Genomic DNA, 23,289 nt, shown 5'->3' with positions numbered 1-23,289 from the left:
GTAGCGTGTAGTAAATTCAGCAAATGTTCCATCATTTTATTTGGATAATTGAATTAACTATTCACCAGGAGACACTACCAAACTTTTCAGCACTGGAGCGAAAAAAAAAAAAAAAAAAATCCTTGCTCAGTTTATGTTGGAAAAACAGGCTTTTAGCTGGTACTGGAAAAGGGGGAGGAAAGGCAGATAAGGTGCTTCCTGTCTGGGGAACAACAGTGCTCTCTTAGCTAACTCAGGGTGACTCCAAGGCATTACCTACAAAGGAACTGTTGGGGATATGAGAGCAGGGATGAGCTCTGTAGGAGCAGACAGTGCCTTGGCTGGCAATGGGGCTGGGGGGCAGGGCTCACACCCTGTCACCACCCATATACCTCCATACACCACACTAGCTGCTGCAGCAAATGAAACAACTGAGCATCTCCTGCACAGTCTTCCCCAGAAGTGCTGAACATGGGCAGGCAGTGCAACACCCCAGACATCTATTATTAATAAAGATGGTTTCTGTTTGTGTCTCCCTTGACACATTCTCAAAGGGCTTTCCCTTCCATTATGTCATTAGCTATCCCAGAAACCCTCATGGGGGCAGGGAGGCTGGGAGTTATTATTCCTGTTGTACAGGGGGAGGAAGTGGGTCCAGGGATTCACTTGGAGCCGTGTAACTGGAAACAGCGCTGGATTGAGAATCCAACTGCCTGGGCTTAGACACACTCTAGATGCAGAACAGTACCTGAGGTGAAGGATGGAGGTGGAGTGATCCTGACTTCTCTCCAGTCTTGAGAAGTCCATTCAAAAGTTGGAGTTAACCATGCTAGCCCCTAGAGTTGTTGGGTGTCCTTGTTAAGCAACTCTACACAAGTATCCTGTTGACTGGTTAGTAAGAAACTCTTTTAAGAAGGCTTCCTTGGACCTTATTTGAGGCTCTCTGTAGCTCAGAGAGTAGAGCTTCCACTCTTAGTCTTTCTCTTTAGAGATGAGGAAGTTGCACCAGAGAGGAGCATGGAGGCAACACCAGAACAAGAGCTTCTGTCAAGAGCTGTCTTGGAGTGAGATAGAAGTTCCTGAACTGAGGGTCATGGATGGAATGAATACCCACCACACTAAAGAGAATTCCAGACCACTAGCCTCTGACCATGCAGGATCTATGAAAATCCCCACAGTTGTGGACTTGATCTGAAAAGCGAAGGCTTGGGTTAGATGCATTGCACTGAGCTGGCAGGCAAGGGGCCGGTACGTTCTTCAGTGGGGGAGGGCCTTACAGCTTTCCAGTCCTGGGCAGACTTTGAACCAGGTCTGCAGGGCTCTGGCCCAGCTCTGCTGTGAGCTGCTCAGTAGCCCTGCTAGCTCTGAGCCTTGTCCTCTTGTCAGGGTGGCACCCCGGCCGCAGGATTGGCTCATCTCCAGCTACGGTGGAAAGGCTGAGCAGGGAGGCTGGCTCTGCAAAAGGGGCCATGGCACTCTGCAGACACAGTGGGCTGGGACCTCTAGACTGAGAGGGCCATGTGGGCTGATGAATGGCCTGGGGGGCTGAGTCCAGATTTCTATCTCTTGCTTCCCCCCACCCCCTTTTTCCTTCTTTCTTTTTAAAGAAAGTGCAAGAGTGTGTGAGCATGGGAGGGGCAGAGGGAGAGAGAGAGAGAGAGAGAGAGAGAGAGAGAGAGAGAGAGAGAGAATCTTAAGCAGGCTCTATCTCAAGACAGTGAGATCATGACCTGAATGGAAATCTAGAGTCGGAGGCTTAACTGACTGAGCCACCCCGGTGCCCCTAGCTACTGCTCTCTTATTGACACCCAGTTTAATTCCAGGAAGCTCAATCCAGCATATCCAGCATGACATCTGACTGAGATATACCTGGGTTTGAATCCTGCCACTAGTTTACCATTTAGCTGTATGCCCTTGGGCAAGTCATTTAATCCATCATTCTGTGCCTGTTTTTTCCTCTGGAAAGCAAGGAAAAGAATGCCACTTTGCAGATTGTGATAAAGAGGGAAGGTGGCAGAGAGCACCTGTGACAACAGGAAGTGAATCAATGGGAGCCATTATTGTTATCACCCCCTCACAAGAGACAGTGGCTCTTACCTAAGCTCTATTCCCTTCTGGGAGGCCACCAGAGTGGGCTCTGTGAAAGGGTGGATGAGTAAGGGGAAACCATTTCCCAGAGCTGCAAACCTCCCAGGGAGTGCTCAGGCTCCATCTCCACTGACCCCCAGCTGCCCACCAACCATAACTCTGGGCTATGGCACCCAGGGGAGCAGTGAAAGCCAAAGCTTTTACCCTCCTCCTCCTGCATTCCAGGCCTTGGGACTCCACCCCATGCCTGTCCCCAGGCAAGCAAGTGGCTTCCTCCATCCGTGTGCACCCTCTAATGCTATGATTGTGGGCTCTGTCCTCTGAGAGGACCTCCTCTTGGTATCTCTGTCCTCAGTTTTATTTATTTATTTAAAAAAATTTTTTTAACGTTTATTTATTTTTGAGACAGAGAGAGACAGACCATGAACGGGGGAAGGTCAGAAAGAGGGAGACACAGAGTCCAAAGCAGACTCCAGGCTCTGAGCTGTCAGCACAGAGCCTGATGCGGGGCTCGAACTCACGGACCGCGAGATCATGCCTGAGCCGAAGTTGGCCGCTTAACCACTGAGCCACCCAGGCGCCCCTGTCCTCAGTTTTAATTGGCCCAATGCTAACACTGGTACTGCCCGTTCAGGCATGAGGCCAACATTGAGTGCTCAGGCAGACTTTCACCTCACAGCAGTTTGCAAATTCCCTAAGAAATCAGCTTTCAAAAGTAGAGCTCTTCTGTAAACCCCATTTCTAGATGGGGAAACTGAAGCACAGAGCAGGTGCCACTTGCCTAGCATCTTACCCCATTGCTCTCCTCCCTGTCCTGTGGTTTTCTCTGGAGTAGAAGTCCAGAGCAGAGGCGAGTGCTGGCTAGGAGTGGGGTCTCACCTCTGGTGCAGGGCAGGCTCCACCACCTGTTGGGGTACCCTAAAAGCTGGGGCAATGGGAGCTCAGCAAGCTGGGTTTGGCTGAGGACTGTAGCTGTTTCTAGTCCAGCAGGTGCAGACCACTAATTACAGACCCTTATGGCTCCTACCCTAGAGATTATAAATCATGTAATACCCTCCACTCATTATGTGACAAAAGCTGAGAGTACCACTTTGCTTCCAAAAGCTCTGAAAGCTGGGAGCCTTAGCACTCAACACACTACCAGGTGGATTTGGGCTCCAGGTTCAGTGCCTCTCTTATTAGTGTCTGACCTCAGGAAAGTCTCTTAAACCTATCTGAACCTCAGTTTCTTCCATCTGTGTAACAGGGCTAGTATACTGGCCTCACAGGATTGTTGGAAGGCTTAAAGGAGCTCCAGTAGAGGCCCTAGTGAAGAGCTCAGTAATGGAAACTGTAATGACATTGCTAGCCACTCAGAATGCCTCAGATTACTCCCCCCAAATGGCTCAAGTGGACACTGCTCATCTCCCCAGGAATCAAGCGGATGCTCTTTGCCTGCATGTGGTCATACCTTACAATTTAGCCATCTTTCCCAAGTGGCTCTGCCCAAGCTTGTGGCCTTTTATGCACAGTTCTGGGGTTCTAATGGGACTCAGGCCTGATCCCTGTTTTTGAGGACCAAGGGGAGGCAGGCAGGGAAGCAGATGCTGACCCAGCCATGGGATCACTGCACTATCATGATGAGTCCACATGAGGACACAGAAGTCCTGAGGACACCCTGAACTATAGTGAGGGACTAGTGAGATACAGTGAGAACAACCTAAAGGTGGAGGGGACAAAGAACAGGTTGGGAGGGTAGCCAGAAGGACAGGTAAGTGGAAGGGGCTATGAACACACGGAGAAGTTCAGCTGGGGCAATGGGAGCCCTTGGAATTAAGTCTTCCCTTTTGTGTACATATAAAACAAAACATAGCGGTTATAAACACAGAATTCCTTGGAGGCTTTTCAGCGAGGGAGACACGCACCAGGCTCATCAGCCTGGAAGGACCTACTAGTGGAATGTGGAACCAGCGGCGGCGCCTGGGCCTCAGCAAGGCTGTGATGGGGTTTAGGGCAGGTGCTTTGAAGGGCAGAATGGCCAGGATTTACCACTGCTTGTGAGGGATGAGGAGGGAGCCAATGATGCCCATGCCATGCATGGTAATAGCTGGGTAGATGATGGTGCCCTGGCTGGGAACTTGGGAGTAAGAGCAGGCTTCAGGCAAGATACCGCACTCGGTTGTGGACCTTTGGAGTTTGAGGTCCCCAAGAAATGGAGACCTGGGTCAGGGAACTGGGTGTGGGAACTGGTGGTGTCAGCAAGGAAGGCAAAATTCCAAGCTCTGTTTTGGTGGGGAGATGAAGGAGCGGGAAGAGACCAGTGCAGTCACACAGCCAGGCAGTGTGAGAACTTCCTGCCTGGGGTCCAGGGCTCCTTCCACTCTGTAGAGGCCTCAAGAGCTGCTGGGTACGGCTTGGGCCTACCTGGGTGGCTTTACACCAGGCCAGGCCAACCCAAACCCACTCATGCTTCTTCACCTGGGCTAGCAATTGCAAAGGAAAACCTCTGCCAACCAGAAGTCTCAGTGCAGTTGGTTTTTATTATTAAAGCCAAGATTGGAAAACAGCTGTCCCCCCCACCCCCCCAGTGACCCTCCCACCCACCTCCAGATTCATCTCATTATGTCCTATGAAGGTGAAAACTAGACTTGTCTGGAAAAGACTCAGAAATGCTCATGCCGAATGAGAGAATGAGGATGAATGAAATAGGCTCAGATGGTGGTCTTTGTATGATTGTGTTGGCTCCACCCAGGATTCCCAGAAAAGACGGCTTGGGGGTGGGGCTAGATAGCCCCTGCTCACAGTGCTGTTCCCAAGGGTCCGGGGTGGGCGCCAGGAACAAAGGCAACGGAAGAGGCTGGGCTGCCCCTGCGCTCTACCCTGCTGAAGCTGGGCCACAGGCTGGTTTTTGTAAAAATGGTTTAAAAAGACCCCAGCCATGAGCACCACCCTCCCCTGAGCAGGGCCAGAGGAGGCGCCAGCTCTGGGCTTTGAGGTCTGAGGCATGTGGCCTCCTGGCCTGGTGACACCTCCCTGGAGGCAGGCAGCACCCTGAGGGAGGCCAGGTGGGCTCCCGGGCCTTGAGTGATGCCCCTGGTTGCCTCTGGGGCTCTAGGAGAGCATCCAGATAGCTCTCCCTCCTCCTCCCATGCAGCCCAACTGGAGGCTCTAGGCTTCAGGGACCCTGTGCAACTTTTGCTCTTTGGATTCCAAAGATCTGAATTTCTCCTCCAGCAGGGGTGCAGCAGGCTGGAAGTGGATGACAGGCTTGATCTGAAAGACAGTGAAGCCCTCCTGATTCTTCTGGTTGAAAAGACTTACCCTGTGCTCCAGCTCGGGGCTGGTTTGGGCCGAGCCCGCTGGGCTGGGCCAGGTGACAGGGGCTGGGTCCAAGGCCCTCTGGGATGGGCAGGGGTCCTCTGATAGGGAGGACAGCAGGTCCTGGACCGTGGCCTCTGCCATCTGCTGCTGGGGTGGTAGAGGCAGTGGCTGAGGAGAGGGGCTGGGCTCTGAGGACGGCTCCTCACGGGCGGTACTACAGTCTGTGGAAGAGCCCAGTGTCTGGCTGCTGTTGCTCTGGGCCCGGGTGACAGAGCTGTGAGCAGAGCGGGAGGCGCTCTCGGAGGTGGCACTTGCACGGGTGCCATTGCTGCTGAGCTTCAGGGGCACATCGACTGAGAAGAGGTCAGAGGAGACGTTGGGCTGGTGGACATCGATGGCAGCTGTGGTGACTACACACACAGCTGGCTCTGGAACACCACTGTCTGCAAGAAAGGAGGGGATGCTGGTAACACTTCTCCCTATGCCACACCTCTGCAGGCCCTGATGCGGGTGGCTCTGACCTGAATGGTGGACAGTGAGTGTGCCTGGGCTCTGCTGGGGGGGGTAGGGGGGGTTGGTCTGTGGTCCAATTTCCCAATGTTTGCTGGCCTGCCCTGAGGGAGGATTATGCCCTGCCTTCGTCTTGGTGAACTCGTGTGGACATGGGACACGCACTGGTCAATTATCTGTGAGAACTGATCTGTGGCATCTATATAAACAGTAAACGGCTGTTGTTCTGCCTGGCAGTCAGCAATGCTCTAGAATAGATGGTAGCTGTTCTGCCCACTGGGTGCTGAAGGAAAGATGACAACCTGGGAGCAGAGTACCTGGATGATCTGCCATGGACCTTTGTTGATTTAGTTAAACCACAGTGCTGCTGGGGTTATTAATGCCAACATCCTAACTCAGAAGGCATGAGGTGCCAGGACAAGGAATTTGGGTTTCATGGTCAGGGGGAGTCATTCAAAGTTTTAACTGGGGCTAGTCTGAGAGTGACATGATCAGAGCTGTGTCTTCAGAAGATTGATTCATCCCTGAAGGAAGCATTGCAGGGGGAGGACAGAGGACACTTCAGAAGGTCTTTAAGTGAAAAGTATCCAGGGGCCAAATTACAGTGGGCAGGCACAGTGAGGGCAAGGTCTCTCTCCCCAAAGTTGTGGGGTGAGTGCACTGGGTGAGAGGTCTGAGCTAGAGATGATGGTGTTTGAAATCAGCAGATTGGATGAAGCTTTGAAAAAGAGAGGGAGAAAAGAGATCTTGAGGGGGCTAAATTATAGAGAAGAAAAAAATCCAATGCATTATACATGTCACACAATGTAACATTCTAGCCTTACAATGGAATATATAAGGATTTGAAGGCTGTGAAATACAAACTATAAGGTTTAAGACACTGGCTAAGGAGAAACAAGACACTGAAGGCCTGCGTATTATTTTACACTTGATCTTAGCCAAAAGGCTGAGAAGCAATAGGCCTGCGTATTATTTTAAAACTCAACCTTTCCCGTAAGTGGAAACCACTAGGCTCCCCTGAAACTTCTTTCAAGTGCAAGAATGAAACGTAACTGGAGCAAGGACATGCCCCACACCTGTTGCTCCTCAAGCCCAAATACCTCACCCCCATCATGATCATGCTGAAAGGGTCTCAGGTTGAGAGGCACTGAGGTCACTCAGATTTCTAACCTCCAGCCCCCCTTTCATATGAGGGTCCCACATGCAGCCCTCATTGGTAATCACAGAGTACTCCACCCTTGACATCCATAGCTGGGTGCTGGACTTGGCTGGGAGTTAAAGCTCCAGGTCTTTGAACTCTGCCTGCAGTTATGGTTCACAGGCAACAGGAGATGGGCACGCCAGGCCGAGTTGTCCCCACTCTCAATATTAGGGGTTGCATGGGGCCACAGAGAGGTTCTGGTATGTGCAGATCGGCCCTGGACACAGACTCACCACTGCTGGGCCCATTGTAGTACTGACTGATGTAGCTGTTCATGTCATCTTTCACTGCGGCATCTATGCAGAGGACAGAGAAAGGTGAGTGTGGTGGCTCGCCAGGCTGTGGCCAGTTCATGTCCCTCCCCCAGTACTAAAGCCCCTACCCATCACCATGAGAAGAGGCGTTGTCTCCCAGAGGCTCTCTGCTGCTTTCCAATCCTCAGTGGGGCTCTTCGCCAAGGCTGGGCTGGCCTGGGTATCAGGGACCCAGGTCCTCATGAAGCATCTGGCTTGATGTGTGACACGGGCAGGGCCCTTTCCTTCTCTGTCTTCAGTTTCCCCATCTCTGAGATGAGGAGTGTGGAAACAGTTCCTCAGGGTTTTCCCTGCCTGGATGGCCTAAGTCTCTGAGTCTACCTGAGGTTCTCAGGGTGACCGGAAATGCCATCCTCAGTACAAAAGTCTCAAAGCCCTGCAAGTGGCCACACACAGACAGCTGCAGAGGCTGATCACTGATGACATCCCCTTGGCTCATCTATCTGAGTACCTAGTCTTCCATGCAGTACAGGGATGGACCAGGGGCTGCGCTTCCCCACTACCTAGTACAGGGTGAGTGCTCAGTAAATAGTTACTGCATGAATAATGCATGACAAGGTATAAAGCTGTTCAGATCAAAGGAGATGACATGGGATCAGGATCTCAAAGAAATGGTGGTTCATCATCCTGATAGGAATGAAGAGGGAATGGGAGAGAGGAAAGGTGAGAAATTCAGAGTGGCCTGAGAATGGGAGGACAAGCAGATGACTGGAGACCCCAAAAACCATCCCAAGGAGCTTGGCCTTGTTATGAGGGCAGTGAAGAACCACATGAAAGTTTGAATGCGGTCAGGTGTGACTCACTCCCAAGGTTGTGGGGTGAGTGGTTCAGAAGGTGCCAGGATTTAGGCAAGGAGACCAGAGACGATGCCCAGGTGAGGCTGACAGGTCCTGGGGAGGGAAGTGGTGCCTGATGGGACAGAAGGGAGGGATCAGAGTCAAGTGATAATCAGGAGGGACCTGGCATGGTTTGGAGAGTAACAAGATGATCTTTGACTCAGTTTGGTAACTTGTCAGCTGAGCTCAGGGTATGCTCCATTAGCAACCGTGGTCTCCCTTGGGTCCTAGGGTCCTACAAGGACCGATCAGAATCAGACCTGATTTCAAACCTCGACCTACCACATTTTAGCCAAATGGTCCTCTCTGAGCCTCTGTTCCCTTATCTGTTAAGGAGATTAAGCAAGCTAACGAATGTCGAATTTCTCCAGTGGGGTCAGGCACACGAAGGCCTTCAACACACAGAAGTCTAGTTCTTCCTCTCCTATGGACGTCTGAGGGAGTCCACACCCCTAGGTGCTTCTCCTAGGAGCCGTGGTCTACAGGTGAGTGGACCAGATGCTTTCTACGGCTGCCTTCCTGGGCACACCTGAAATCACTGCAAAGGCCAATCTGTCCTGACGCTGGAAGTCTGTGAGCACAGGCAGACCTGGCTCTTAGAAGCTTTTTTGGCCTCTTTTGATCTTTAAATGCCTGTGGTGAGAGGTGTGTTTTGCATTAATGCCTCAGCTGAGGGAGGGGCCGAGGGAGTCTCGCTCTAGGCCCTGTTCCAGGATCAGCCAGAAATACTCCCTCAGAATCAGACAGCAATACAATTCTCCATGGCTCTTTATAATTTATGTTGTAAATGCTGTCTAGCCCTGCAGGTCACCCTGGGAAGTAGGTGGTGGCTGGTGTGGCTGCTTCCGGCAAGCAGTGACAGGAGGGGGTCCCCCAGGCCTATTGGGCCAGACAGGAGGTTCTGGTCCCTTCCTTTGCGCCATGGCTGCAGGGGCCTTGTGACATGGGCAGAACTATGAACTCGGCTAAAATATCTGCAGACCTGTGAAAATTCATCCTAAGGGAGTTACACACAGAAGGTGGCCTGGGGTGATGAAGAAAAACCCAGACCCTAGAAAATTACATGGACAGCTACATGCAGAATGAAACTGGACCACTTTCTTACTGAATGAGAGAAGTTATCTGCAAATCATATTCGATAAAGGGCTAAAACCCAAAATATATAAAGAACTCCTACAACTCAGCAGTAAAAAAAAAAACCATACTAATTAAAAAATGGGCAGTGGACCTGAACAGACATTTTTTTCAAAGAAGAAATATAGCTGGCCAACAGACACATGAAAAGATGCTCAACATCACTCCCCATCAGGGAAACGCAAATCAAAATTACAATGAGCTGTCACCTCACACCTGTCAGAATGGCTAAAATCAACAACACAAGAAATAAGAGGTGTTGGCAAGGATATGGAGAAAGAGGAACCCTCTCTTGCACTGTTGGTGGGAATGCAAACTGGTACAGCCACTGTGGGAGACAATACGGAGGTTCCTCAAAGAATTAAAAATAGAAAGACCATGGAATTCTACCAGTGGGTATTTGCCCAGAGAAAATGAAGACACGAATTTGAAAAGATATATGCATCCCTATGTTTACTACAGCATTATTTGCAAAAGCCAAGATGTGGAAGTACCCTAAGTGTCCACTGATGAAAGAACAGATAAAGAAGATGTGGTGTACACACAGAGAGAAATATTACTGAGTCATAAAAAAGGATGAGATCATGCCATTTAAGGCAACATGGACAGAACTAGAGGGCCTTATGCTAAATAAGTCAGAGAAAGACAAATACCATATAATTTCACTTACATGTGGAATCTAGAAAACAAAGAATAAATAAACAGTGGAAACAGACCTGTACATATGGAGACTGACTGATGGCTGTCAGATGGGAGGTGGTGGGGAGATAGGCAAAATGGTTGAAGAGGAGTGGGAGATACAGGCTTCTGGTTATGGAGTAAGTCCCAGGAATGAAAGGTAGAGCATGGGAGATGTTGTCAATGGTATCGTAATAGCATTGTATGGTGACAGATGGTAGCCACACTTGTGGTGAGCACAGCATAATAAACTTGTTAAATCACTGTTGTACGCTTGAAACTAATGTAACATTGTATAAACAAATTGTAACAAACAAACCCAAAACCCAGATCCTGGGTCTTGTCCTGGGGCATGCCACTGCCACAGGAGCCTGAGGTCACATCCCCTCTCTGGTCCTCAGTTTCTTCATCTGTACCACCAGGGGCGGGTGAGGCCCTTGCAGATTGTGATGTTGCTGGGCTAGATGGCTTCCAAAACCTCTGCCAGCTCTAAAGCACCCAGCGGTGAGAGAGCAGTGTGGGAAGGGACCAGAGGCATCTGGGCTATCACCTCACTACCTCCTGATGGGGGGCTCTCCCCTCCATGGCCTGCACACCTGGGGAAGGGAGGGCCTACCTCTTTGTTGAGGAGCTCTAACAGTCAGCTGTGGACAGTTAGGATTTGTGCTCAGTAGGATCACAGTGTGCTGGACCCTGTGCTGGGTACTGAGGCCAGGAGTCTTGGCCTCTGAGGAGCATAGGCGGGGCCTTACCAGGATGTCCATTCCTTGGTCAAACAGCCAATCTCCATTTAATCAAGCCTTGCAGACCCTGGTCCTGTCTTTCACAGGTACCAAGGCTAAGCCCACTGCTCCTCACCGTCTATGTGATGGTGACAGACCATCCAACACTTAAACACTTAAAAGGCCCTCCTGAGAAGTCTCCTCTGGGAAACCACTGTCCATTTTCTACCCCTCCCCAGTTTTCCAGCCTTTCCACTCTGAAGGCTTCACTAGGGGTTACAGATGTGACCAAAACAGGTGGAGGAGGGGAAGGGAGGGAGCATTCACTGTGCCTTCATAGCTCCACACCTTGGGGTTTGGCACTACACACACCGAGATCCTTTAATCCTGGCCACTGCCCTGCAAGGCCAGGGTTACTTAATAGACTGGTCCTTCCTAAAATCTGGCGGGATTACTCCCCTAATGCAGTCTGACATCTTCCAAGTGGGTGCAGCAACCGCCCTACTCCACTGACTCACGAGACACCCAGGGCTTCTCTGCAGTAACTGGGGCCAGGCCAAGCCCTTACCACACTTGGCTGTGTAACCCCCATGGAGGATTCCTGTTTCTCATCCCAGGCAAATGTCAGTACAGAGGTGCAGCCTGCTGAGGAGGACTTTTTTTTTTTTTTTTTTAAGTTTACTTATTTATTTAGAGAGAGAGAGTGGGGGAGGGGCAGACAGAGAGGAGAGAGAGAGAGAGAGAGAGAGAGAGAGAGCGAGCGAGCGAGAGAGCAGGGAAGGGACAGAAAGAAAGGGAGAGAGAGAGAATCCCAAGCAGGCTCCACGCTGTCAGCATGGAGCCTGATGTGGGGCTCGAACTCATGAACTGTGAGATCATGACCTGATCGGAAACCAAGAGTTGGAGTTGACTTAATCAACTAAGCCACGCAGGCACCCCAGAGAACTGTTAATGTTGGTTCAGTCCAAGGTATTAGATCTCTCTCCTATCTCAGTGTTGACTGTTTGAGGTTGCCACATCTTCATCCAAGCCATTGGAAAACACAATCTAGGCTAGGTGAACTGTAGCCCTGATGTCTCTCTTGAACTTCTGACTGATCTGGCAACTGGCCAACTTCGTCTGAATGACCTCTAGCTACTTCTGATTCAACATGTCCCAAATAGAACTCAGTTTCTCCCTCCACCTCCATCTTGGTGAATGGTTTCTTTGCCCACCAAGGCTGGGAGACTGGCCACTTCTCAGTGCTTTCTCTTTCCTCACCCGACTCCTACCAAGTCTGTGACTATTCGAGGGACCCCTGATGCCCTCTGTTATGGTCCTGTGGTCTAGCCATAGGTCAGATGTCATGCTTTCCCCTTTGGACTCTTGTCATGTCTTGGGTTTAATGAATGGGATGGCTAGCTGCATGAATATGCCTGACAAAACCTAGGGCCCAGGTGGCCACTGGAGGTTTGTCCAGTCTGCATTTGCTCCCTCTATTCCCACACAGGGGCCTCAGAATGAGCTTTAAGATACAGATCTAAAAGCGAAGCCTGCTGGACTCCTCTAGCAATGCTGACACCGTTCATGCCTGCTCTCTGCTTTAAGCAGGCCTTCTTCTCCAGAACTGACCACTTGGGCTGGGGTTCCATCCTGACCCACACAGGGGCCACATTTTCTTCAGCATCTCTCTAGCACTTAGCATGAGGCTTGCCATATGCCAGCGTCCAATAAATAGTGTTGACTGGACAGATGACTGTGTCTGGGGGCCTGCAGGACCTCCCAGGACCTCCCCCTCTGGGATTCTCTCTCACTGTTCAGCACACAGCCTCTCTCCTTGTCCCTGATCCCTGCCTGGAGACTAGAGACTGTTGGGTGACTGGGAACTTGGGGAAAAGGAGAGGAGGTAGACACAGATGCTTGTGGCCAGGAACAGGCCACCATTCATCCTCTACACGAGGGGCTCCCCACCTTCCACCTAAGAATAATCTCCTGCCCCAGAGTTTCTTTTGATTTGGCCCCAAGGGGTCCTAGGGCCATGGAGGAACCACCCCATGGGAGGACTGAGCTGGCTGCCCCTGGAGGGGCTGGAAAGAAGGGTGGGCACAAACACAGGCTCCAGGACAAAACAGCCACCTTGTGGTCTCAGGCAAATCCCTAGGCACTCTGAGCCTCAGCTTCCTCACAGGTGAAATGGGGATGAGAAACACCAACCTGCTGGGAAGCTGTAAGATTTACTGAGATAATGAATGTCAAGTCTAGCCCTGGGATGTCCCTCACCTTTCTGAACCCCTGGCCCATGGCGTTCCCTACCAACCCCAAAGTCTTGAGGCTTCTGAGGCAGCTGCAGCAGCTGCTCTTGGCCACCTGGCACCTTTCTTCCTGGGGTGTAAACATTCTGAAAATGCATCCGGGCTAATCCTCCCAAAGCCCTTCGAGTGTTGGCCATGGCAACGCTCATTATGTGTGTTTGCCCTTGGGGTGGAGCCCCAACTTGCCTGGCAAGGCTGAGGTTGAGAGAAAGGCTGAGGTTGAGTCAGCTGGGCCTCCTGGAAGGGGTGAGAGCGGGTGCTGTGGGGCAGGGTCCCAGGACCCCACATCCATACATCCTGTGCAGACACGGGCCCCAAAGTCCATAGGGAAGCCCTGATTCCTGGTTTGGGGCTCCTGGTCCCTGACTCGGCAGCCCTCATAGAAGGAGGCACGGACATTCACTGGGCACCTGCTGTGTACCATGCACTAGAGCTGTGCCTGTGACCAAAAGCCCAATCCTTCGCAGAGAAGATGTGCTTCTGCTACTATCCTCATTCTGGAAAAACTGGGGCTCAGAGACAGGACGAGCAGGATTGTGGGGTCCCTTGTTCAAAAAGCCAGATCATATGTGATAAGGGGCTAATATCCACCACGTATAAAGAACTCATACAACTCAACAGCGGAAAGAACCAAACCAGTTAAAAGCTGGGCAGAGGATCTGAATAGACATTTTTCCAAAGAACATATATAGATGGCCAACAGACACATGAAAATATGCTCCACATCACTCGTCATCAGGGGACTACAAACCACAATGAGATACCACCTCATACTTGTTAGAATGGCTATTAGCAAAAAGACAAGAGGTAATTTTGGCAAGATGTCAAGAAAAGTGAACACTTGCACAGTTTTGGTGGGAATGTACATTTTATAGCCACTGTGGAAAGTAGTATGGAGGTTTCTCAAAAAATCAAAAATACAACTACCATAGAATTCCACTCCTGGGTATTTACCCAAAGTAAACGAAAACACTAACTTGAAAAGATGCACCCTCACATTCATCACAGCATTATTTATAATAGCTAACACATGGAAACAACATAAGTGTCCAATGGTGGATGAATAAAGATGTGGCATGTGTACATACACACACACAGACACACACAGATACACACACACTGGAGTATTTCAGCTATAAAAAAGAAAGAAATTGCGCCATTTGCAACATGGACGTCCCTTGCGGGCATTATGCTAAGTGAAGTAAGTCAGGGAGAGAAAGACAAATACTATATGATCTCAATTATGTGTAATCTAAAAACAAAACAAAAATAAGAAAACTCTGAGCTCACAGATACAGAGAACAAATTGGTAGTTGTTAGAGGTGGGGGTTGGCAAAATGGGTGATTGGGGTCAAAGGGTACAAATTTTATTGTAAAATAAATAAGTTATGGGGATATGCTGTATTGCATAGTGACAATAGTTACTAATAATGTACTGCATATTTGAAAGTTGTTAAGCAAGTAAATCTTAGAAGTTCTCATCACATTAAAAAGAATATTTGTAACTGGGGGGTCGGGGGGGTTCAGTCGGTTAAACGTCTGATTCTTGGTTTCGGCTCAGGTCATGATCTTATGGTTCCTGAGATCGAGGCTCACATCAGGCTCTGTGCTGACTGCATGGAGCCTGCTTGGGATTCTCTCTCTCCCTCTCTCTTTGCTCCTCCCCTGCTTATTCTCTCTCTCAAAATAAATAAACTTAAAATTTTTTTTAATTTTATAAATATGTATGGTTACAGATGTTAACTAGATTTATTATGATCATTTTGCAATATATACAACAAATATCTAATCGTTACATAGTATACCCAAAACTAATAAGCTATATGCCAATTACACATCTGTTAAAAAAAAAAAAAAGCATTAAGGATTTCAAGTAGACCACAGCAGAGCACTGAACCAAGTTCGAGCCCCTGTATGACCAACCAAGTCACCAGGCCATGGAGCCAGTCCTGATCAGAGAGGTAAAGTAACTTGTTCAAGGCTGAGGTGAGATACAAACCCCTAGCCCTAGCCCTCTGCCCTGTCAACTGTCTCACTATTTTGTGTGAGGCCCTACAGCTCGGGGCTTCCCTGGGTCCTCAGTGACTCCACTAGGAACACACGTGAGGAGGCCAGCAGTGGCAGAAACCCCGACTTGTCTCCATAGCACATAGGTCTCTGCTCTCCTAAGGGTACACCCTGGTGCCAGCTGCTTGGCAGAGGAAAGGCCCTCTGGGGGGACCGCCTGGCCTGGTGCACCTCTGTGGGGGTTTCTCTGAGTGCTGGGGCAGCATACAGGGACGCAGAGGTTTCCTGTGATATACAGTGAAACTGTGGCACTCCCACCAGTAGCTGTAATTCATAAATTATGGGCAAGTTTCAAGACTAATAAATTTGGGAGGGAAGTATTAACGACTACACAGGGGCACCGTGAACTTGGCAGGCCCCAAAGTCTGGAACTTTGCAGCCTGGGTTTTAAAAATGATTTGTGCCAGAGCAAGTCTAAACAGAAGCTGGTCGGCGTTAGTCTGGCTCTGACCTGCTGGCAACTGTTGAGACTGTAGGAACCACTCAGCACTCCCGCCCCTCAGGGCCACCCTCCCGCAGTGAGCAAGGCCCCCTCCAGAGGCTCCTGTCACTTCTCGCTCATTTCTGCAGGTTAATCCTTGGAAAGTCTGTGTGCTGTTGTGACACAGTGAGCTTCGGAGCCCTCACTGGCTTGAAGGTCATCGTTAGCAACAAAGGCTGCCCTTTCTACATCTCCAGAGTAGCCCAGGGCATCCCTAGCTTGTCTGGCCATAATTTCTAATGTCATGGAAATCCCTCCCTGGACACAGCTCCTGATCAAAGAGAAATCAGCTGGGGGATGCCCTGTCTCACTGGCCCACTGGAGGCTATGAATCACACATGCCACTTGCTGGCCCTCCAGCTTCTGTCCTCTGCTTCAGCGGTGTTGGCTTTGCTACTGATGGCTCTGGAGGTTGGCAGTGAAGTGGCAGAAGTGGCCTGTGGGGGAGTGGACTGTGCATGGCATACACTGGGGCAGGTACAGGGCAGGTTTGCGTCTAGAGAGATTGGAGGTAGGGGTGTCACAGAACAGATAAAGGAGAGCAGGGGTGGGTTCCAGGTATAGATGGGCGGGGCATTTGTAGCTGCTCCCAGGGATACATGTTTGGCATCTCTATGGGAGGCCTGGGTGCCTTGTTCAGACACCTCCTAGTCTCAGGAGGGTCAGCACAGATGCCATGACATCCTGGCTAGTGACACACAGCTGATCAAATTTACCCTGAGTGGGCTTCAAGTGTGACCCAGCTTTCTCCCTTCTTATTCTGCCACCCTCCATCCCTCCTGGAAGTTGTTCACTATGGGGACGGCAGAGAGAGGGAGCAGGATGGAGAGGCAAGGACTCCTAGAACGTGTAGGATTATTTCAAAGGCTTGGTTTGTTTGTAGACTCTCCAAACCCAGATCTTGACTCCCTGTGGGCCCAAATGTGGCATCAGGTGTTGAGGGTCTGGAGGTCACTGGCTCAGGGACAATAATGGCCATGCTGTTATCGCGAGAGCTAAGGATCCTGATGATAGAGAGGTGCTATAGAATGTGTGGCTGTTTGGAGGTGCTCACCTGAGCTCAGATGTTTATAGGTGAGCACATGTGAAGAGACAACAGAACCAGGCAGGCCTAAGCCCCAGGTGAGCTGCAGCCTCGAGATGGGCTGTGAGCACCACTGTGGGCAGAGGAAGGAGGCTGGCTGCCCAGCAGCTGCTCCTCTGACTCATTCTGCTTTATCAATGAGGAAGACCCTGGGATGAGCTGGAGACTGTGAAGCTCCTGTCCTTGGGAAGCAAGACAAGCAGGCAAAAGCTGCTGACTTCTAGAAGAACTTGCAAAAAGAATATTCTTATATTTTTTTATTCTGGATTCCACAAACACCAGCCTAGGGAGCTGAAGGTCTAGAGGGGTTTCTGGAGTGCACTGCTGTCAGATGGCCCCTGAGCTCAGAGCACTATAAGGACCCACATTAGCACAAGTGACATCCACAAGCCTTCTTTTGTTCTTTGATCAGTTACAGACTTGCACATTACATTTCACACAACAAGCACTACAGGGAGCCTGCTGAGGGCCAGGCCTGGGTGGGCTCTGGAGATAAACAAGTCTTGGGGGGAACACACACATAAATGGTCACAGCAACACGGCACAGTTGATTGGGGCCTCATGGGAGTTCATGGAAGTCTAGAGGGGAGAGAGTGGTGGCTGGGAGCTCACCTGGAGATGGGTTCTAAGGAGGAAGAGAAGTTTGGCAGGCAGGCCTGGCCCGCCAGTGATCAGCATGTGGAAAAGTTCCAAGACCTACCACTGCATAGAACAACACAGAGCTAAAAGATGTTTCCCTTGCCCACAGTGAAGGTGAAGACAGTGGGAGGAGTTGAGGCTGGGCAAGTGAGATCATTAAAGGTCTGTATGCCACCTGTTAGAGGGTGAATCGTTGTGTCTCCCCCAAATTCATACGTTGCCCTAACCCCCAGTACCTCAGAATGGGGTCTCATTTGGAAATGAGGCTGAAGCAGAAGTCACTAATTAAGGTGATGTCATACTGGAGTAGGGTGGGTCCCCAACCCAGTATGACTTGGGTCCTTATAAAAAAGGAAATGTGAACACAGACACACACACAGGGAGAATGCCAGGTGAAGAGGAAGCCAAGGAACACCAAGCATTATGAGCAAACCACCAGAAGCTAGGGGAGAGACCCTCACAGCCCTCAGGAGGAACCAACCTGCCAAGACCTTGATCTCAGACGTCAGCCTCGAGAGCCGTGAGACAGTAAACCGACAGTTAAGCAGTTTGCCGTGCTTCATCACCGTTACTGCAGCCCAAGCAGCCATCAGCCAACGTGTTAAGTCAGGAATCAAAGAAGCTACAGCCCAACACAGATGGATGTAAAGTGCTGCACAGTGGAATGGGAGCAGGGAACGGGGATGGGGGGGCCTCCCAGGGAACACAGGGCAGGGGGCTGGGTCAGCTGTGAGCTCAGGCCAGGCAGCCACATCTAAGGGTTCTCGGTTCAGAACAAAAAAGCAGGGGTGGCCCCTTAGCACTCCACCCTGGTCTTGCAGCTCCCCAAGAACTGTGTTCTGTTCTAGATGTCACTCTAAGGAACCAAAACACTGGAATGTTCAAGGAGAGATGATACAGCAAGAACATGGAGAGCTTCTCTCCTGAGAGTTGGCTGTGGGAATGCAGTGACAGTCCCCGCAGGAGAAAACACTCAGAGGCCAGTCTTTGAAAATGACACTGTATGTCAAACAGACTTCAATAAAAAAATAAAATGAAAGGTGCCTCAGCCGGGAGGGCATCCACCAAACCAATGCAGAACAGCTGCAGCCAAGTAGGAAAGACAGGTGCTGGGGGGCAGACCTCAGCCCAGAACGAAGAATTCTTTTCTAATAAACAGAGCCATTCAAAGTTGGGTTGGTGTGGGCTTCCCTGGGAGTTCAGGAGCACCTGTTGTTAAAGAAGGTAAGCTGAGGCCAGGGAGCCTCTTGGCAAGAGTTTTAGATGGGATGAACACATCAGCTGAAGGTCTATCCCTCCCTCAGAGAAGTCCCTCCCAGCCCCCAACTTCTACAGTTCTAAGATCCGAAGTTCTCTCTAAAAGATCATAACAGCAATCATCCCACTCCACAAAACCTGTCCACAGTGACTTACAGCCTCCAGAGCTTTCTCACATCCACCAGCTCCTCATGCTACCTGTGAGGCAGGCAGAGCTGGAGCTGTGAGGCACTTTATAGAAGGGAACACTGAAGCCTCAAGTCACAGAGCTGGGGAGTAGTGGAGCCCAAGGCTCTGGCCTCCTGCCTCCCAACCCACGCAGCTCTGCTGGGCTGTCCTGGCAAGGGGAACCTGGCAAGCCAAGGTGAAGTGGGCCCGAGGTCAAGCTGGGGTTTAGGGCCCCACAGCCTGGGTTCTAAGCTCAGCACCATCATTTCCAGTGTGTAATTCTGTGAAATTCTTTTTTTTTTAATGTTTGTTTGTTTATTTTGAGAGAGACACAGCAGGGGAGGGGCAGAGAGAGAGAGAGAGAGAGAGAGAGAGAGAGAGAATCCCAAGCAGGCTCTGCACTGTTAGCATGAAGCCCAATTCAGGGCTCGATCTCATGAACCCTGAGATCATGACCTGAGCCAAAATCAAGAGTCAGACACTTAACTGACTGAGACACACAGGTGTCTCTACCCTGAAATTCTTTCAACTTCTCTGGGTCTGAGTTTTCTCCTCCATATGAGAGAAAGGTGACGTGAGGATGAAATGAGATCACACTGTAAAAACCTCCCTCCGGGGAAGGGGCAATTTGATGAACTTTTAATTCCCTTACCTTCAGGTAAAAAATGTAAACTTGAAAATGTATCCTGAATTATTAGGGGAGGTCAATATTTAAAAGAATTTTTTGATAAAGTGACGTAACCCCTTACCCATCACTTTAGTGATAACATTTTCAGGTACAAGTTAGGGCAGGGAGGACTCAGACAGGAACACAAAAGGTGCCTGGGGAGGGAAGTCTGTGTTGAGAGCTCCTAGGATCCCCTTGGGGCCCTAACGTGGGCGCTCATCCTCCTACCTGGCTCCCCAGCCCCCTGAGCTGAGGTAGATCCCTGACTTGGGTCCATTTGAATACAGACTCCCCAAATCCTGCGAAGGTCCAAACTTGACAGGGCCGTGTCACCAGGCAATACCATCTGACATTTGCAGGACTGTTCTGCAGCTCTGGAGGCCACTTGCACCCACTTCCCTGAGCCTCACAACAACACTGTGAGGAAAGCTCAGCACCGTTCCCATTTGCCAGCTAGCACAACCAAGGCTCAGAAGGAGGAAGTTCCCTGTTCAAGATAACACAGCTGGCCATCTATACAGTCCTCATGCCCCATGCTCCCATCTCCACTAATCTCTCCTGCCCACCAATTTGTTACCACCTCCAAGACTTAGGTTCTGGGCTGTACTGGCCCTAAGGATGGACTGACTATCTGGCCCCTGCGGGCGGGGTAGTCCAGAAGGAAAGTCTCAAGTCTCTGGTTTGAAGCCTAGCTCCGCCATTTATTAGTGATGCGCCTTTGTACAACTTTTATTTCATCCGTAAAATAGGTAAGTCATGCTTCTAATGCAGTGAGGGATGGGGAGATAATAATGCATGCAAAGCACGCCAGCGGCCCACAGGCATAGAATGGGTGCAAGTCACTGAGATGACTTCGTGGTTGGGGCAAGGCAGCCTGACTAAACGCTTGCTCCAGGGCTAGGAAAGGTCGTCCCGGGGGCACCCCCTCCTGAGGTGAGCCCCTCCTCCCACCAGTCCCGCAAGGAGGCTCGCCCGCCCTCAGGATCCTGGGCGCAGAGGCCTGGGTGGGGGCGGGCCGCCGGCGGGCTCACCTTGCGAGGGCTGCAGCTCCTCCACGACGCTCTCGGCGGCCGTCTCCTCCGCCCACGTGCCGGCCTCCACCACCTTGTAGCGGCTGCGCGGCTGGCTGAGCACGTGAGGGGCCTGCAGCGCCGCCTCGCGCTCGGCAGCCAGGTCCAGGTCCTGCTGAGCCAGGTGCGCCCGCAGCTGCCGGATCTCAAACTGCAAGAGGAGAGGGGCTGTGGGCGGTGGGCTGCGCGCGGGAGGGCGGGGCCAGGGGCGCTTTGCTCCTGGGGCAGGGGCCAGGAGCCTGGCGCTGAGAGTCCTGAGGGGTGGGTGGGGCCTTCCTTACAAATCTCCAAAGACACCAGTCGCTAGAGCCTTTGACGTTTATGGAGTCTTATCCAAGTAATAAAGTGCGTTCCTGTGTGTCATCTCTGGGATACTGTGTAGTCTGGCCCCATTGTGAAGACAAGATGGCCATTAGGGGAAACACAGCTGTGGTCTGTGGGAAGAGCACTGAAGGAGAGGCGAAAAACACGGGTTTGAATCTTGTTCTAGTTACTTGCCTAAATGTGAGATCCAGGTGTGCCTTAATTCAGGTGTCTTATACTGATGATGAATGTAAGACAGGATACCTGGCAACATCCAGGGCCAGCCTAACCAGCCGTGGGAGCCCATCCTGATGTCAGGGATCATCACCTGCTTGCTGGGCTGTCGACTGTCCATTTGTCTTCGAGCAACACCCACTTTCCTCTTTTAGGAGGTGTTCAGAAAGGGTTGGGCCCTAGTCCAGGCTCTGTAGCTTCCTGACCATGTGGCTGGGTTCCCTTATCTGTATAACAGGGGTTCTCACACCCTAGATCTCTCTGAGGACTTGGGTACTAAATAAGGGCTTTGAAAAAAGCTGCACACATTTTGATTTTGGTTAATTATTTTTTGTTGTTTTGGGAAAAGCCAACAAACCCAGATGCTTCTTGGGTTTGTGGCTGAAATGGCTGTTCATCCTCGGGCCTTTCTGGGCCATCTGTGCGAAGACAAAGTTGACGTCTGTCGTTGAAGGGCCTGGCTGTGGGCTCAGCTACAAGGAGAGCCTTCACTGCCACCTAGTGTCCCAAGAACACATTGCATCACTTCTGCACAACCTCCAGACAAACTCTCAAAGCCTGAAACAAGTGGTGGTGGAGGAGGGCAGTCCCAGGGAAGCCCAGTGCCTGGTCTCCCTACCTAGAAGATTACCTACTTGCCCATGATGCTCAGTGTCCTGCTCTGACCCCTCCCTGTAATGTTAGCCTCACACCTCCAACTCCTACCCGACAACAACATGGAACTGGGTCACAGGAATCACCAACTCAACTTGGTCAGAATAGGACTCTTCACTGCATCTGAAAATCACTCCTCAGGTGGTTTCATCTCATCTTAGCTGGAGCCAAAAATGAATCACCTCCTTTGTTTCCTTGCCTTCCCTCCCCCACCATGCAATCTGTCCCCAAGTCCAGCTCCACCTCCAAGTGCTACGCCACGCCTGCCTGCCCCACCCCCCACCACCTCCACTGCCAGCCCTCACCTGGGCAACTGCAACTTCTACAGCCTTTTGCCATCTATTCTCCAGAAGAAGTCAGAGAGATTCTCCCAAACCTAGATCACATCATGTCACCATCTTGTCTACAAATCTCAACTGGGAGGAAACTCAACTCCTTACCCTTGGCTTACAAAGCAGGTGCATGATCTGGCCCTGTCTATCTGGCCTACTTCGCCTCATCCTTTCTCTCTTTACCTCTCCCTGTGATGCAGGGCTTCTTGTAGTTCCTTAAACACACCAAGCATGTGTTGATCTGAAGGCCACTTCCCCAGCTGTGCCGTTTGCTCACAGATCACATAGTCAGCTCCCCCGCTCAGACCCAACCCCCCCCACCTGAGGCAGCCACCCAGGTACTTTGTCATGCCAGCCTGTTTGAATTCTCTGCATTGGACTTATCACCTTCTGATATTTTATAATCTATTTTAATATTTTATTATTTTTCTTTTGGTGTAAATGAAATGCACAATTAAAGCATTAGTTAACATTAGGGTGGTCAAGTAGGAGACTGACGTTGGGACAACCTCCCAATGTCAGTGTCCACAGGTTTTGTCTCTGGGACCACTCAGTTTTTCAGAGAGCTCATCAGCCTCTGGCAGCCTCTGTGCTGGGAGCAGGGCAAGGGAATGGGGCAAAGGGTCCCATCATTATATGGAAGGATTATCACTTAATCCTCGTTTTCAGCCCTGTACCCCTTCTCTGACCCTTGCCTAACCCAGGGACCACCTGCAGAGCCCTCTGGTTCAGTTTCTCCAGAGGAAAAACCTCTATGATTCTTGTAGGATGCGGGTGTGTGGTCTCCTGGCTGTTCAGGATTGGGATGGGGCCTAAGGGGCTCAAATATTGTGTGTACAGGCTTTTAGCCAACCCCTCTCCCTTTGGTCAGCTTCCCAATCACTCCTTTCTTCCCAAACTCTCAAGGGTTCTGAGGGCAGAATTAGCCCATTTCCCTCATTATCCTCTGCAGGCACTTGAATTATAAATTCTCCATTCTGCTAGATCGGTTACCCCTTTCTCATCCACTATTTTTCTCAAATCCACTTAAGTCTCTATATTCTTTGTCCTTATGGACAGGACTTAAAGAGACACTTTCTTAATTCTTATGTGTTTATGGTTTTTTAAATAATGATTTTAGTGGAGTTTGGGAAAGGAGATGATACAAATATGTGTAGTCACTCCATCATTTTCTTTAAGGACTATCTTTTGGTTTTCCCCTCCCACTGCAGTGATGGTATGATGGTTAAAAGAAAAAGAAAGAAAGAAAGAAAAAAGTCCTGATGGGTAGTTAATGCCAA

The 23,289-nt window shown here is 50.5% G+C and overlaps 1 protein-coding gene across 1 annotated transcript in view; it reads right to left on the bottom strand.

The window, feature by feature from the left end:
* Positions 1-4,646: 4,646 nt before the first annotated feature.
* Positions 4,647-23,289, bottom strand: part of TMEM266 (transmembrane protein 266) — a 125,171-nt gene continuing 106,528 nt past the window's right edge. Inside the window, exons 9-11 of the mRNA XM_030317618.1 lie at positions 20,448-20,637; positions 7,312-7,374; positions 4,647-5,810 (exon numbers count right to left, since the gene is read on the bottom strand). Of these exons, the coding sequence (XP_030173478.1) occupies positions 5,215-5,810; positions 7,312-7,374; positions 20,448-20,637 (849 nt within the window). The 3' untranslated portion in view covers positions 4,647-5,214. The remainder of the gene's footprint in view (positions 5,811-7,311; positions 7,375-20,447; positions 20,638-23,289) is intronic.

This window comes from Lynx canadensis, chromosome B3, assembly GCF_007474595.2.
Source record: "Lynx canadensis isolate LIC74 chromosome B3, mLynCan4.pri.v2, whole genome shotgun sequence".
Lineage (NCBI taxonomy): Eukaryota > Metazoa > Chordata > Mammalia > Carnivora > Felidae > Lynx > Lynx canadensis.
Note: the sequence above shows the minus strand (reverse complement) of the source record. Positions and strands in the feature narration are given on the sequence as shown.